The 18,213-nt window shown below is 40.6% G+C and overlaps 1 protein-coding gene across 1 annotated transcript in view; it reads left to right on the forward strand.

The window, feature by feature from the left end:
* Positions 1-18,213, forward strand: part of SPINK8 (serine peptidase inhibitor, Kazal type 8 (putative)) — a 30,423-nt gene that overhangs the window by 6,351 nt on the left and 5,859 nt on the right. Inside the window, exons 2-4 of the mRNA XM_025374079.1 lie at positions 5,484-5,533; positions 7,287-7,408; positions 14,050-14,095. Coding sequence (XP_025229864.1) covers positions 5,484-5,533; positions 7,287-7,408; positions 14,050-14,095 — 218 coding nt within the window. The remainder of the gene's footprint in view (positions 1-5,483; positions 5,534-7,286; positions 7,409-14,049; positions 14,096-18,213) is intronic.

Here is an 18,213-nt window from a genome sequence, read left to right on the forward strand (position 1 = left end):
TGAAACCCCATCTCTAATAAAAATACAAAAAATTAGCAGAGCGTGGCAGCATGTGCCTGTAGTCCTAGGTACTCAGAAGGCTGAGGCAGGAGAATCGCTTGAACCTGGCAGGTGGAGGTTGCAGTGAGCCAAGGTTGTGCCACTGTACTCCAGTCTGGGCAACAGAGTGAGACGGCATCTTAAAAAAAAAAAAAAAAAAGGAAGGATGGCCAAGCATGGCGGCCCACACCTGTAATCCCAGCACTTTGGGAGGCCGAGGTGGGCAGATCACCTGAGGTCGGGAGTTTGAGACCAGCCTGACCAACATGGAGAAACCCCATCTTTACTGAAAATACAAAATTAGGCATGGTGGTGCAGACCTGTAGTCCCAGCTACTGGGGAGGCTGAGGCAGGAGAATCTCTTGAACTAGGGAGGTGGAAGTTGCAGTGAACCAAGAATGTGTCAGTGCACTCCAGCCTGGGCAACAGAGTGAGCAGCTGTCTCAAAAAAAAAAAAAAAAAAAATTACAACATTACATTAAAAAATACTTACTTATGCAACATAAACCAGTGAAGGAGGACTTGAGAAAAAAGGAGACATATACAAAACAAAAAGTAAAATGGCAGGTATAAGTCAATTCAACTATACCAATAAAAATGTTAAATGTGAATGAATTACACAATCCAATCAAAAGGCAGAAACTGTCAGACTGAACAGAAAAAAAACCAACATCCAACTATATGCTTTCTATGGAGATACTCCTTAGATTCAAAAACACGAATAAGCTGAAAGTAAAATGATGAGAAAAATACATCATGCAAACTGCAACCATAAAAAGCTGGAATGGTTATACTAATATCAGACAAAATAGACTTCAAAACAAAAATGTTACTACAAATGAAGAGAGACATTCTATGATAAAGGGTCAGTCTATCAGGAAGATAAAACAATTATGAACATATATGTACCTAAAAATAAAGCCCCAAATATATGAAGCAAACTAACAGAATTGAAGGGAGAAATTGATAATACAACAATAATAGTTGGAGACATCACCTCACACTTTTAATAATGGCTAAAACATAGGCCGGGTGTGGTGGCTTACGCCTGTAATCCCAACACTTTGGGAGGCCAAGGCAGACAGATCACCTGAGGTCAGGAGTTCGAGACCAGCCTGACCAACATGGAGAAATCCTGTCTCTAATAAAAATACAAAAATCAGCCAGGCATGGTGGCACATGCCTGTAATGCTAGCTACTTGAGAGGCTGAGGCAAGAGAATCACTTGAACCCAGGAGGCAGAGGTTGTGGTGAGCTGAGATTGCACCATTGCACTCCAGCCTGGGCAACAAGAGTGAAACTCCATCTCAAAAAATAAAAAATAAAAATAATAATGGCTAAAATAGCTAGACAGAAGACCAATAAGGAAATAGAAGACTAGAACAACACTATTAAACAACTAGATCTAACAGACATCTACAGACTACACCATCTGACAACATCAGAATACACATACTGCTCAGGTGCACATGCAATGTTCTCCATTATAGGCTATATCCTAGATCATAAAACAAGCCTCAATAAATCTAAAAGGATTGAAATCCTTTTAATAAAGTAAAGTAAAGTACTTTTTCTACTATATAGAAATATTTCTTTGAATGTATTTCTGTATGTTCTCTATATAGAAATGTAATATATTTGACAATAACAGCACAAAGGAGGTGAGTAGGAGCAACATTGCTCTCACCACTACTATTTAACATTGTACTGGAGGTTCTAGACAGGGTAATTAGGCAAGAGAAAATGAATAAAAGTTATCCAGATAGGATTGGAAGAAGTAAAATGATCTCTATTTGTGGATGACATAATTCTGTGAATAGAAAGTCCTAAGGAATATTCTAAAAACAGTTAGGGTTAATAGCAAGTTTGCAGAATACAAGAGCAATATACAAAAATCATTTGTATTTCTACACACTACTAATGAACATCCTGAAAATGAAATTAAGAAACCAATTTCACTTATAGTAGCATCAAAAATAATAAAATACCTAAGGATAATTTACCAAAGGAGGTGAAAGACTTGTACCTGAAAACTATAAAACATTGATGAAAGAAATTCAAGAAGACCTAAACCAACATAAAAATATCCCATCTTCATGGATTGGAAGACTTAACATCGTTAAGATGTCAATACTCTAGAAATCAATCTACAGATTCCATGCAAATCCTATCACAGTCCCAGCTGGCTTTTTCACAGAAATGGAAAAGCTGATCCTAAAATTCATATGGAAAAGCAAAAGACTAACAATAGACAAAACAATCTTGAAAAAAAAACAAAGTTGAAGTACTCACACTTTTCAATTTCAAAGCTTACTACAAAGTTACAGACATCAAGACAGTTTGGTACTAGCATGAGAATAGAAATATAGGTCAATGTTTGAGTCATACGTTTTATGAAAAAGAAAAAGAAATACAGATCAATAAAATATAAGAATCCGGGGGGAAAACACCTTACATTTGGAGTGAATTGATTTTAACAAGGTCTTAAGACAATTCAGTGGACAATAATCTTTTTTTTTTTTTTTTTTTTTTTTGAGACGGAGTCTCTCTGTCGCCTGGGCTGGAGTGCAGTGGCCGGATCTCAGCTCACTGCAAGCTCCGCCTCCCGAGTTTACGCCATTCTCCTGCCTCAGCCTCCCAAGTAGCTGGGACTACAGGCGCCCGCCACCTCGCCCAGCTAGTTTTTTTTTTTTTGTATTTTTTGGTAGAGACGGGGTTTCACCGTGTTAGCCAGGATGGTCTCGATCTCCTGACCTCGTGATCCGCCCATCTCGGCCTCCCAAAGTGCTGGGATTACAGGCTTGAGCCACCGCGCCCGGCCTATAATCTTTTTAAACAAATGCTGCTAGGACAACTGGATATCTATACACAAAAGAATAAATTTGGACCTTTTCCTCACACCATGGACACAAATTATAATGCCCTAACATGGATCACAGAACTAAATGTAAGAGCTAAAATTATAAAACTATTAGAAGAAAACAATATGAGTGAATTTTGTGACCTTGAATTAGGCAAAGCCTTCTTAATGATGGCACCAAAGGCAGAAAGGAACAACAAAAACAAAAAGATCAATTGGACTTTTAAAAACTTTTGTGATTCAAACAATACCAATAAAGATACCAACATGGCCAGGAGTGGTGGCTCACGCCTGTAATCCCAGCACTTTAGGAGGCTGAGGCAGGCAGATCACCTGAGGTACTGAAAATACAAAAATTAGCTAGGCGTGGTAGTGCACACCTGTAATCCCAGCTACTCAGGTGGCTGAGGCACGAAAATTGCTTGAACCTGGGAGGTGGAGGTTGCAGTAAGCAGAGATCATGCCACTGCACTCCAACCTGTGTGACAGAACGAGACTCTGTTTCAAAAAACAAAACCAAACCAACCAAACAAACAAAAACAACAGAGATACCACTTCACACCTACTAGGATGGCTATAAGCAAAAAGAGAGATAGTAACAAGTGTTAGCAAGGATGTGAAGAAATTGAAGCCATCGTGCATTGCTGGTGGGAATGTAAAATGCAGCTGCTTTGGAAAATAGCCTGGCAACTCCTTAAAAGGTTTAAATATGACTGGCAATTCCACACTTTGTATATACTCAAGGGAAGTAAAAACACATGCCCACACCAAAATGTGTGCATAAATATTCATAGCAACTTTATTCATAACAGCAAAAAAGTGAAAGCAACTCAAATGTCCATTAACTGATTAATGGATAAATGTGGAATATACATAAATTGAATACTATTTAGCTATAAAAAGGAATGAAGTACTGAAACAAGCTACAATATAGTTAAAACATTAAAACACAGACACAAAAAACCACATACTTCCTTGCATGACTCCATTTATATGAAATGTCCAGAGAAGCAAATCTATAGAGACTGAAAGTAGAGGCTGGGCTTGGTGGCTCACATCTGTAACCCCAGAACTTTGAGAGGCTGAGGTGGGCAGATCACCTGAGGTCAGGAGTTCGAGACCAGCCTGGCCAACACAGTGAAACCCCATCTCTACTAAAAATACAAAAATTAGCCAGGTGTGGTGGCATGCACCTGTAATCCCAGCTACTTCGAAGGCTGAGACAGAATAATCACTTAAACCCAGGAGGCGGAGGTTGCAGTGAGCCGAGATCGTGCCACTGCATTCCAGCTTAGGTGACAGAGTGAGATTCTGTCCAAAAAAAAAAAAAGAAAGTGGATTATTGTTCTTCAGGGGCGAGGGTGGGGCAGGAGGGGAAATTGTTGGGAGAGGGGCATGATAAACCACTGCTAATGGTTACAGGTTTTATTTTTGGGGTGATGGTGGCATAACTGTGAATATACTAAGAACCATCAAACTGTACACTTTTGGTGAATCATTTAAAAAGAAAAAAAAATCCTCTATATGATGGTAAACACCAGTAAATTCGGCTGGGCACGGTGGCTCACATTTGTAATCCCAGCACTTTAGGAGGCTGAGTGGGAGAATTGCTTAAGCCCAGCAGTTCAAGACCAGCCTGTACAACATAGTGAGACCTCAGCTCCACCAAAAAAAATCAAGAAAATGAGTCGGGCATGGTGGTGCATGCCTGTAGTCCCAGTCACTTGGGAGGCTAAGGTAGGAGGATTACTTGAGTCCAGGTAGTTAAGGCTTCAGTGAGCTGATATCCTGTCAATGCACTCCAGCCTGGGTGACAGAGCAAGACTCTGTCTCAAAACATTTTTCTTTTTTAGACGAAGTCTTGCTGTTTCACCCAGGCTGGAGTGTAACGGCGCAATCTTGGCTCACTGCAACCTCCACCTCCTGGGTTCAAGCCATTCTCCTGCCTCAGCATCCCAAGTAGCTGGGACTACAGGCATGCACCACCACGCCTGGCTAATTTTTGTATTTTTAGTAGAGACAGGGTTTCACCATGTTGGCCAGGCTGGTCAAAACATTTTTTTTTTAATCTGGTAAAGTTCTATGATATGTGAATTATACTCCAGAAAGCTGATATATATGAGAGTTGATAACATATCATACATATTATATACTATTATATCATATGATTATAATATATACTTATATAAAATTTTATATACTATGTAATTGCAAAGATTGCTTTGGATTGAATATGTAAACCTTAATGAAACTCAGCATCTTTTAGGGCATCTCAATATAATGAATTCATGGTAATTTGTAACTTAGAGCATGTTTACTAAAAATAACTGACAAGGATTATAGAAGTTGTTACTTATGAAATGGAAGGGCTAGAATTAAGCTCTCCATTTTACAAGAAGGTAAAGACAGGTATTTCCTGATTCTTCACTCCTTTAGAGGGCAGCTTGCATCAAAGAGGATCCCAGTCTCTTCTAATGGGGTTTGATGCTTCCTGTGTGCCAACTAGGGTTCCCCTTGTCTTACCTTTTTCCCTGACGGCAGAAGACAGAGAAGCAACTTTTCTGTACGTGCTTTTGTCTTCCAGACTTCCCCCTTCCTATGGCCTCTGAAAGAGGTCAGCTAGGAGAAACAAAAGTGAGTACTGCTTCCTTGGTTCCCAAGAACAGGAATGGGGAGAGAGACAGTTTCCCCAAAAGCCCCAGCTCTTTCTTCTGGGAGGTGGGCAGTGGAAGGGGCATGCATGGGAATAACAGAACAATAAAAGCTGAGTCACCAAGTATGTGTAGCACATTTTATGTGTTCCTGAGCCCTCTTCTCAAGGGTTCTCCCCATCAGTTTACATAACTCACCTGTGGGGTAGAAAGCAAGTATTTTGCACCAATAAATGGATGAGGATGTCGTGGCACAAATTCAGGTAGGTCCTATGCCACAGTGGATACTCCTTCCACTGTGATATGCCAGGCATACCCCCTGCCTCCCTCATACCAAGGCCCTATGTGGTATTTTCTCCATCTCCTTCCTTCGGTGCCTTCAACCTGCTGTGACAAGTTTAAGCCCCTGCCATCTGAGACATCACATATGGTAATGTTCATCAGATTTTTTTTTTTTTTTTTTCCTGAGACGGAGTCTCACTCTGTCGCCCAGGCTGGAGTGCAGTGGCACGATCTCAGCTCACTGCAACCTCCGCCTCTCAGGTTCAAGCGATTCTTCTGCCTCAGCCTCCTGAGTAGCTTGGACTACAGGTGCCCGCCACCATGCCCGGCTAATTTTTGTATTTTTAGTAGAGATGGGGTTTCACCATGTTGGCCAGGCTGGTCTCAAACTCCTGATCTCGTGGTCTGCCCACCTTGGCCTCCCAAAGTGCTGGGATTACAGGCATGAGCCACCATGCCTGGCCATTCATTAGAAATTTTAACCTGGAAAGACATTTCCCTAATTTTGTTCTCTGTAACCTAACAACCATATTTTGTGGTTGGTACAAAAATATGATTGTTATGTTACAGAGGGCAGGTATTTTTTTTTTTTTTTTTTTTTTTGAGACGGAGTCTCGCTGTGTCGCCCAGGCTGGAGTGCAGTGGCCGGATCTCGGCTCACTGCAAGCTCCGCCTCCCGGGTTCCCGCCATTCTCCTGCCTCAGCCTCCCGAGTAGTTGGGACTACAGGCGCCGCCACCGCGCCCGGCTAGTTTTTTGTATTTTTAGTAGAGACGGGGTTTCACCGTGTTAGCCAGGATGGTCTCGATCTCCTGACCTCGTGATCCACCCGCCTCGGCCTCCCAAAGTGCTGGGATTACAGGCTTGAGCCACCGCGCCCGGCCGAGGGCAGGTATTTTTATCTTTTTTTTTTTTTTTTTTTTTTTTTGAGATGGAGTCTTGCTCTGTCACCCAGGCTGGAGTGCAGTGGCCGGATCTCAGCTCACTGCAAGTTCCGCTTCCCGGGTTTACGCCATTCTCCTGCCTCAGCCTCCCAAGTAGCTGGGACTATAGGCGCCCCCCACCGCACCCGGCTAGTTTTTTTTGTATTTTTTAGTAGAGACGGGGTTTCACCGTGTTAGCCAGGATGGTCTCGATCTCCTGACCTCATGATCCGCCCGTCTCGGCCTCCCAAAGTGCTAGGATTACAGGCTTGAGCCACTGCGCCAGGCTGGTATTTTTTTCTTAATAAAGAATTTATGGGAGACTGGAGAGTACACAGATTTTATATTATTTTACAATTATATACATATTGTGGGTGGTAACTGTTGGGGTCAAACACTGAGGTTTCTGAATTCTGTTCTCTGAACTCCTGGTCTGGTGCTCATATTCCATCCACCTCCCAAGCTACACATCGTAATGGCCAAAGGACCTGGATGAAAGTGACTGAAGCAGTTGTGTGTGTCTCACCTTCAGGTTGAATGCCTCAAGAATATAAATAACTGCTGGTTTTTGTCCTACATCAAGCCCAGTGAACCTATTTGTGGCAGTGACAAGGTTACCTACAGTAGTGAGTGCCATCTCTGCTCCAAAATTCTGTAAGTCCTAATTTTGTTCTCCCTTTCTTTCAAATCAAGAGGCTAAGGGTGGTCAAAAGAGGGTGATGACCTCAGCCCACTTCCTACATCATCCAATGAGATCTTCTCTCCAGACATGCCTCCAGTATTTGTTCCTCCCTTTCTTCCATCCCTCTCTGTGACCTCAAAAGGTACATGTGATCCTATTCAGACAATGCAGAAACAGAAATCCACAAGGTGAGGGCACTGTGTGTGACCTGTTCAAGCCTCAAGTGGAGGCATTCAGAAACAAGCAGCCACAGCATTTAGATCATGTGACCTTACATGAAGGTCATCCTCATGCCCCCTCAGGCCAAAGAACAGAAACAAAGAACAAAAAGAAGAGAAAGAGGAAGCTGGGTGAAGAATCTTCCCAGCTAAGAGTTTATTGGTCCTAAAATGGATATTATTTTCCAAAACAACTTTATTTAGCTTTCAACTTAGTATGTGGTTTTGTCTCTGCACCTATCACATGTTAGAAGCTTTGAGTAACACGCAAGTGAAATGCCCAATTGTTGAGCCCAAGGGGAATAGCAAGGAGGAGGGGTTTGCATTAAGGAAACTCCCTATAGAGATAGGAGGAGGATTCTCTGACATCTGCTTTCTCCTTTAAGGAGAAAAGCTACACCCTTGTCTAACTAAGGCTTACAGGTTGAGTGCAGTATCTTAAGAGAGAAAAGTAAAAACACAAGAGTAGATCAGAGTTAGTTCTCTCTCTCTTTCCTCTTCTTAGCTTCTCCTCCAGAGAAGGAATAAGAATCTTCTTGATCAGGATGAGGGATATTTGGCTGGGCAGGATCGGACTTTCTTGTATTCTTGGCTGAATAAACACTAAAGCTTACACTAGAACCCATAAAAGAGTTGTAAGGTAAACAACTTTGGTGTCAGCCTCAATCACTGGCACAGACACCAACACCTGACTATCAGAAAGCATCAGCTGGGGAATGCGCAGCATCACAGGGTCAAACGATGCTAGAACCAGGAGACATCTGAGAGATGGCCTCCAAAGAGCTCCCTTTCAGTGTATCTTAGAAATTATTCTGGCTGGGCGCGGTGGCTCATGCCTGTAATCCCAGCACTTTGGGAGGCCGAGGTGGGAGGATCACCTGAGGTCAGGAGTTCGAGACCAGCCTGGCCAACATGACGAAACCCCGTCTCTACTAAAAATACAAAAATTAGCCAAGTGTGGTGGTGCATGCCTGTAATCCCAGCTACTCAGGAGGATGAGGCAGAAGAATCCCTTGAACCCAGGAGGCGGAGGTTGCAGTGAGCTGAGATTGCACCACTGCATTCCAGCCTGGGAGATAAAGCAAGTCTCTGTCTTAAAAAAAAAAAAAAGAAAGAAAGAAATTATTCTCTTAGCAGTTGCACTGGAGATTACAAGTTAAATTTTAATTTATACCAATCTAATTTGGATCAATACCAACTTAATTACAAAAATCTTTAAAAATATTTTTGCCTAGAGGGGTGGCTCAAGCCTGTAATCCCAACACTTTGGGAAGCCAAGGCAAAAGAATTGCTTGAGCCTAGGGATTTGAGACATGAGCAACATAACGAGATCCTGTCTCTACAAAAAAATTAAGAACTTAGCCAGGCATGGTGGCACATGCCTATAGTCGTAGCTACTTGGAAGTCTGAGGCAGGATGATTGCTTGAGCCCAGGAGTTCAAGGCTGCAGTGAGCCATGCTCATGCCACTGCACTCTAGCCTGGGCAACGGAGCAAAATTCTTTCGAGACAGGCAGATCACGAGGTCAGGAGATTGAGACCATCCTGGCTAACATGGTGAAACCCCCTCTCTACTAAAAATACAAAAAATTAGGTGGGCATGGTGGCGGGTGCCTGTAGTCCCAGCTACTCAGGAGGCTGAGGCAGGAGAATGGCATGAACCCGGGAGGTGGAGCTTGCAGTGAGCCGCGATCACACCACTGCACTCCAGCCTGGGTGACAGAGCAAGACTCTGTCTCAAATAAATAAATAAATAAATGCTTTTTTTTCTTTTTTCTTTTTTTTTTTTTTTGAGACTTAGTTTCACTCTTTTTGCCCATGTTGGAGTGCAATGCCATGGTCTCAACTCACTGCAACCTCTGCCTCCGGGGTTCAAGTGATTCTCCTGCCTCAGCTTCTCAAGTAGGTGGGATTACAGGCGCACAGCAACAAGCCCAGCTAATTTTTGTGTTTTGTAGAGATGGGGTTTCACCATGTTGGCCAGGCTGGTCTCAAACTCCTGACCTCAGGTGATCTGCCCACCTCGGCCTCCCAAAGAGCTAGGATTACAGGTGTTCCAACACCAGTCTTCTCCCTCTAGGTGCTACCAGGCTGCTGGTTTTCACCATGATTGTGGGTGGTTGTTTTTCATTACTACCATGGAACTGGGGATGCTGCAAATGGGTTCAGAGCAAGATAAAATGCCACGAAGCTCACTATTCTTACTGAGATGCAGCAATTTTTCTTGAATAGATGTTCCTTGGATTGCTGCATGGTTTGATTTATTTTTTTAATTCCCAGAATTCTTGAAAACTTGATTCTGACTTTTTTTGTCAGTGTTCTTGTTGCTTTTGTGGAGGAGAGAATTTTTAAAGGTTCTTCTCCATTTTCACTGTCCATGCCAAAGGGCTCACTTTTGAATGAAGACACTGAGACCTGAGGGGAGCAACTTATCAAAGTTCTTATAACTATAAATGGGTGCAAATGCATATTTTTAAAGATTGAGGTAAAATTCATATGACATAAAATGAACCATTTTAAAGTGAACAAATTGGTAGCATTTAGTACATTTACAATGTTATAAAACTGCCACTTTTATTACTTTCAAAACATTTTTGTCACTCTAGAATAAAACCTCATGTCCATTAAGCAATTAACTTCGCATTCCCTCCTCCCCACAGTCCCTGGCAACTAGCAATAGACTTTCTGTTTTTACGGATTTACTATTCTGTGTATTTCACATAACTGGAATTATACAACATATGATCTTTGTGTCTGGCTTCTTTCACTTACATAATCATTTTGAGGTTCATCCACATTGTGGCATATGTCTTCATTTGTTTTTGTATTACTGAATAGTTTTCCATTATGTGTATATACCACAATGTTTTTTTATTTATTCATTGATGGAAATTTGGGTTGTTTCCACATTTAACTATTGTGAATAGTGCTGTTACAGACATTTGTGTACAAGTATTTATTTGAGTACCTGTTTTCAGGCTTCTGGTTATACACCTAGGGGTGGAATTTGCTGAGTCATATGGTAATTGTGTGTTTAACTTTTTGAGGAACCATCAAACTTTTCCATAGGGGCTAACCATTTTACATTCTTCCAGAAATATGAGAGTTCCAATTTCTTCACATCCTTGCTACTACTTTTTAAAAATATTATTATGTCCATCCTTGTGGGTATGAAATGGTATCTCATCAGGTTTTCATTTACATTTCTCTAATGACTAATGAGGTTGGACATCTTTTCATGTACTTTTTGGCCATATATCTTTTTTGAAGAAACATCTACTCAAGTCCTTTGCCCATTTTAAAAAATTGTGTTGTCTTTTTATTTTTCAGTTGTAAGAATTCTTTATATATTCTGAATACTAAATACTATGATTTTCAAATATTCCCCCCCATTCTATAGGTTGCCTTTTACTTTCATGATAATGTTCTTTGATGCACAAAGTTTTTAATTTTTATGAAGTCAATTTGTCTATTTTTTCTTTTGTTGCTCTTGCATTTGATATTACACCCAAGAAACCACTGTAAAATACAAAGGCATAAAGATTTTCTTATAATTTTTCTTCTAAGAGTTTAGTAGTTTTAGCCCATTGATACATTTTTGAATTAAATTTTATAAATGGTGTGACATAGAGGTCTAACTTTTTTTTTTTTTCTTTTTGAGACAGGGTCTCGCTCTGTCACCCAGGCTGGAGTGCAAGTGGCACAATCTCAGCTCACTGCAACCTCTGCCTCCTGGGTTCAAGCAATTCTCCTGCCTCAGCATCCCCAGTGGCTGGGATTACAGGTGCCCACCACCAACCCTGGGTAATTTTTGTATTTTTAATAGAGATGGGGTTTCACCATGTTGGTCAGGCTGGTCTCAAATTCCTGACGTCAGGTGATCTGCCCGACTTGGCCTCCCAAAGTGCTGGGATTACAGGCGTGAGCCACCATGCCCGTCCTGTCTAATGTTATTATTTTGCATGTGGTTATCCAGTTGTCCCAGCTTTATTTGTTGAAGAAACTATCCTTTCCCCCCATTGAATGGCCTTGGCACCCTTGCTGAAAATCAACTGGCCATAGATATATGAGTTTATTTTTGGATCCTTGATTCTTTTCTTTTGTTCTGTGTTTATAGCCTAATACCAGTACCAGTACCACTGATTATTGTATATTTATTTATTTATTTATTTTTGGAGACAGGGTCTTACTGTGTCTCCCAAGTTGGAGAGCAGTGGCATGATCATAGCTCACTGCAGTCTTGAACTCCTGGGCCCACACAATCCTCCTGCCTCAGCCTCCCAAGTAGCTGAGACTGCAAGATTATTATAGTGTTGTAGTAAGTTTTTGAAACTGGACATTTGGAGTTTTCCAATTTTGTTTCTTTTTCAAGATGATTTTGGCTACTCAGGGCCCTTTGCAATTCTGTGTGAATTTCAAGATTGACTTTTCTATTTCCACAAAATATAAACGCCACTGGAATTTTGATAGGGATTGCATTAAATCTGTAGATTGCTTTGGGAAGTATTGTCATCTTAAATTAATTCTTCCAATCAGTGAGAATGGGACATCATTCATTTATTTAGGCCTTCTTTATTTATTTTCAGCAGTTTCAGTTTTGTGGTTTTCAGTGTACAAGTCTTTCACCTCCAGGATTATTACTAAGTATTTTCTTTTTGGATGCTGTTGTAAACTGAATTGTTTTCTTAATTTTATTTTCAAATTGTTCATTGCTGATTTATAGTTATAGAAATACAACTGATTTTTGTGTGTTAATCTTGTGCTCTGTAACTTGCTGAATTTGTTAGCTTTAGTCATTTTTTATATTAGTTCTTTGGGATTTTCTACATATAGAATCATATCATCTTTGAATAGAGATCATTTTACTTCTTCCTTTCCAATTTGGATGCCTTTTATTTCTTTTTCTTGCCTAATTGCTCTGCCTAGAATTTCCAGTCCAATGTTGAATCTCAGTGGTGAAAGCAGGTATTCATGTCTTGTTCCTGATCTTAGACAGGTCTTTCAGTCTTTCACCATTGAGTATGATGTTCGCTATGGGTTTTTCATAAGTGTTCTTTATCATGTTGAAGAAGTTCTCTTCTATTCCTAGTTTTCTGGGTGTTTTATTATGAAATGATGTTGGATTTTGTTGAATATTATGTGTGTATATTCTGAATCAATTGATATTATCATGCGATATTTTTCTGTCATTCTGTTAATGTGATATTATTAAATTGGCTGATTTTTTTTTTTTTTTTTGAACCGCTCTAAATTCTTGGGATAAAGCCCATTCTGTCATGGTATATAATCCTTTTGATATGTGGTTGGATTCAATTTGTTGGTATTTTTCTGAGAATCTTTGCATCTATATTCATAAAGGATATTGGTCTATAGTTTTCTTTTATGTGATGTCTTTGCTTGTCTTTGATAACATGGTAATGCTGGCCTCTATGAGGAGGTAATGCTTCCAGTGTTCCCTCCTCTTTTATTATTTGGAAGAGTTTAAGAAAGATTGGTGTTAAATCTTTTAAAAATATTTGGTAGGCCAGGCGCAGTGGCTCATGCCTGTAATCCCTGCATTCTGGGAGGCCGAAGCGGGTGGATCACCTGAGGTCAGGAGTTCCAGACCAGCCTGGCCAACATGATGAAACCCAGTCTCTACTAAAAACACAAAAAATTAGCTGGGCCTGGTAGCACATGCCTGTAATCCCAGCTACTTGGGAGGCTGAGGCAGGAGAATAGCTTGAACCCAGGAGGCGGAGGTTGCAGTGAGCCGAGATCATGCCACTGCACTCCAGCCTGGGCAACAAGAGCAAAATTACTTCTCAAAAAAAACAAAAACAAAAACAAAAAAAACCAAAAAAACAAAAACCGGTAGAATTCAGTAGTAAAGCCATCTGGTCTTTGTCGGGACATTTATTACTGATTCAGTATCTTTACTTGTCATAGGTTGGTTGAGATTTTTTTATTTCTTATTGAGTAAGTTTTGATAATTTGTGTGTTTCTAGGAATTTGTTCATTTCATTCAGAATATCTAATCTGTTGACATACAATTGTTCATAGTATTCTCTTATAATCCTTTGTGTTTCTGTAAGGTCAGTGGCGAAGTTTCAGCTTTCATCAAATGCATGTTTTAACTTTAAGACACATTCTTTTTCTAATCCTCTGTATTTCTATTTGAATTTTCAAAGGCTATTTTGAACTTCTGTATTTTATTGTAGGCTGAGTATGTTTTACATATTCAATCTCTTTGACAAATAATAATTCATATAGTAGAATTTTTTAATATTTGTTAAGAATTCATTATTAGCAGAATGTTTATTTCCCAAACTTAGCCAAAGATTATCAAGTAAAATGTAGTCACAATTTATGATATACCATACAGCAAAAGTAATTTCAAAATATAATTTCTTTCAGATTTGAAGGGCTTAATAACATAACTAAACTGTATGATGGACAATGTGTAAGTAAAGACACTTTTATTTTTTATTTTCAGAAGTAAACTAGATAAGAGCTCACTGTTTTAGAGGGTTTTAAATGTTTTGTTATGAAAAGTTTCAAACATACGTAAGAGACAATAATAGATCCCATAAGCCTATCATGTGTATTCAATAAATTATAATGTTTTGCCACATTTCCTCCCTCTATTCTTTTATTTCTCTTTTTTCTTTGATGAAGTATATTAACACAGGTCTCAGACATCATGTCATTCACTCCTACATACTTCAAAGTTCCTCTCTAATAAGTTTGGGCATTTCCTTACATACTCAAAATGTCGTATTACAACTAATTATTTCATTGTCATCTTCTAATACATACTTCATATTTGAATCTCCCCACCCAAAAATAATACCTTCTGGAGGAAGAAATGTAATTTAGCCTGATAATTCAGCTGTAAGGAACATCTATTTCACCCTTGCTCTTCCCTCTCATGTCCAATATCTAGGATATTAATGAAAGACACTAATTGAAATGTGAACAGTTATTCTGAGAGTGAATGGGCCAGGACTTGCCTGAGCCCCAGGTCTAGAGATTCTGTCCCTGACTTCAGGGTTATATTCCAAAGCAAGAACTCAGCCAAAGCCATAGAGATCATTATTGCATTATGAGGCATGACAACAAGACTGGGAGAAATCAATGTAGAAGAGAAAATAAAGAGGGGGGGAGGTAAAGCAGGTAAAACAGGACAATTATATAATTTAGTAATAATTTTACAACAAGGTCTTCTGACACCATCTCCATGACAAACTCACAGGGCTCATCTGATTTACAGGTGAGCACACATACTACTCACTTAGTGACAGTCCATTACCTGAATGTTCTCCAGTTCCACTAAAGAGAAATCACAAGAACTTTTAGACACTTTCATGATTTGGGGTAACTATGAAAAGATCTCACATGATTTCTACTTCTGTCAGATTCTTGCTGAGCTGGGCTCACTCATTTAAAATCCTGCTAAATCCCTCCTTTCATACCCGGACCATACCTCAGTCTAGGACTCTTTTTTTTTTTTTTTTTTTTTTTTTTTTTTTTTTTTTTTTTTTTTTTTGAGACGGAGTCTCGCTCTGTCGCCCAGGCTGGAGTGCAGTGGGGCCGGATCTCAGCTCACTGCAAGCTCCGCCTCCTGGGTTCACACCATTCTCCCGCCTCAGCCTCCCAAGTAGCTGGGACCACAGGCGCCCGCCACGTCGCCCGGCTAATTTTTTGTATTTTTTTAGTAGAGACGGGGTTTCACTGTGTTAGCCAGGATGGTCTCGATCTCCTGACCTCGTGATCCGCCCGTCTCGGCCTCCCAAAGTGCTGGGATTACAGGCTTGAGCCACCGCGCCCGGCCTGGACTCTTGTCAAATAACTCTCTGGTCTTATATCCATTTTAAACTTTTAACATCAAAGAGGTGGTTTTAAACTTAAGGATATCTATAGAATGGTGTTCAAAGTGTTCTAAGAATCACTTATGCACCAAAATAAAGACTAGTATTTAATAGGGGAGAAGAGTTTTAGGGACATGTAGAAAGAGCGATTGGTAAGGAAGATATCACATCAGTATAAAATGATAGAATTTTCCCTAAATCAGAATGATCTAGAAAAGAATTGTGTGGCATCCAAATACAGTGAGCTTCCTTTCATCACATTTGGACTAGAAAATCCTAAATCTTCTAGGGCAGATCCCTATATCATGTTGGGACCTCAACCGTCTATTTAAGACAAAGATGCATTTTATTCATTTATTTCAAATGCAAACATTAATTGTGCCATGGATGAAAAGTTAACTATAGGAGACCGCCTGAAAATTTTACTGCAGAGCACAATTTTATCTCTCTACCAAGGCTCTGATGAAATTGTTGATATAATTAATATTGCTTTTATAAAGTAATTCAGAAAGCTCGGATGCCAAAGATTTGCAGAGATTAAGAATGCAGACTGAAGTCAGAACTCATTGCACAAACTAAGTGATCTAGAGCTAGTACCACTGACAGCTTTAGTTATTCTTATGTATAGGTAGTGAACCCAGTTACCCCAAGTACAGAATGTGATGTCTGGGGAAGAGCGTTGAAGAAAAAGTCACAAGTTTTTCTATGACTCAGCTAGAACTCATCTCTCTGGGTTATCATGAAACTCAAATGAGATATACACTTGAATGAACTCAAATGAGATGTAGGCTTAATAAAGATATGTACTCATATATATGAATATATAATTGCATTAAGAGCCAACTATAATGATGAAGTACAATGAGCTATTGGCACCTTCCCCTAAATCAGTCCTTAGAGAATCAATTGGAGTTTGAGGAAACTAATAATTCCAGAAGAGGTGGGGAGTAGGGGGATGGAGAGGGAGAGAGAGAGTAGGAAGAGAAAGCAGAAAAGAAGATATGAAAATGGAGGAAGGAGAGGGAGGAAGAGGAAGTGGAAAAAAGAAGGAAGGGAGGAAAAGAAGGAAGGAAGGAAAATGAAGGAAGAAAGGAAGGAAAATGGAAGGAAGGAAGGAAGGACGGAAGGAAGGAAGGAAGGGGAAAGAGAAGGGAAAGGAAAGGAAAAAGAGGGGAAGGGGAAGGGGAAACCTGAGACACTCTTTGGGAGATGCAAAGCTGTCTTGAACTGACCCATGCTTGGTGGAGGAGGATGGCCCCCTTGAGGGAGGGTGACCAGAGGTATCAATACAAAGGAGGCCTGGAGGATAGGGTGCTGCCTATCCAGCACCTGCAGGATTGGGTGCTACCCTTGCCTTAGTTCATGCAGACTGGGAGTGTTGTTTTTGTTTTTGTTTTTTGTTTGAGATGGAGTCTTGCTCATCGCCCAGGCTGGAGTGCAGTGGCGCGATCTCGGCTCACTGCAAGCTCCGCCTCCCGGGTTCACGCCATTCTCCTGTCTCAGCCTCCCGAGTAGCTGGGACTACAGGCACCCGGGAGTGTTAATTATTGACCCTTCACTATAGAAAATGGCAGCAACAACCCTGAGAGCAGGGCCATTTCTGAGGAATAATGTCATGGCAGTGTTAAAGCCTCGCTGGGGCAAAGAACTGATGAAAAGAGGTGGGGACTGGCCAGTTACCCTTGGCATTTACCCCTCCTTTCTCCTCCTCCAAACCACCAAGGCTGGTAGGTTACATACTAGAGAGACTGCCTTCTAAATGATACGGAGATATGGAAAGCAAAGAGATATGAAGAATAAGCTACTTGTGCCAAAATCTATGTAAGGAGTACCAGAAGATAATGAAAATAAAAACAGAATAAATATTTGAATAAATAATAGTAACTATTCCAGAAATAAAACTATGAAGGACCTCAGTTTGAAAGTGCTCAGTAGAGTGGCAAAGAGGAAAGATGCCTTCACATGGAAGCATTATAATAAAATTATAAATATCAAAGATAAAGAGAAATTATAAAAACTTCTAGAGAAAAGATTCCCTCTAAAGAAAAAACAACAGACTGGCATCAGATTTCACACAACACTGGATGCAAGCAGACAAGGAAGGCCGGGCATGGTGACTCACTCCTGTAATCCCAGCGCTTTGGGAGGCTGAGAAGGGCAGATCGCCTGAGGTCAGAAATTCGAGGTCATCCTGGCCAACAGGGTGAAACCCATCTCTACTAAAAATACAAAAATTAGCCAGGCGTGGTGGCAGGCACCTGTCATCCTAGTTACTCAGGAGGCTGAGGCAGGAGGATCACTTGAACCCAGGAGGCAGAGGTTGCAGTGAGCTGAGATCACACCACTGTGCTCCAGCTTTGGCAACAGAACGAGGCTCCATCATAAAAAAAAAAAAAAAAAAAAAAAAATCAAGAAACGGGCCAGGTGCGGTGGCTCTTGCCTGTAATCCCAGCACTTTGGGCGACCGAGGTGGGCAGATCATGAGGTCAGGAGTTCGAGACCAGCCTGACCAATATGGTGAAACCCCATCTCTACTAAAAATACAAAAATTAGCCGGGTGTGGTGGCACGCTCCTGTAATCCCAGCTACAGGGGAGGCTGAGGCAAAAGAATCACTTGAACTCGGGAGGCAGAGGCTGCAGTGAACTGAGATCTTACCACTGCACTCCAGCCTGAGCAACAGAGCAAGGCTCCATCTCAAAACAAAAAAA

This window comes from Theropithecus gelada, chromosome 2 (assembly GCF_003255815.1).
Source record: "Theropithecus gelada isolate Dixy chromosome 2, Tgel_1.0, whole genome shotgun sequence".
NCBI classification, from domain to species: domain Eukaryota; kingdom Metazoa; phylum Chordata; class Mammalia; order Primates; family Cercopithecidae; genus Theropithecus; species Theropithecus gelada.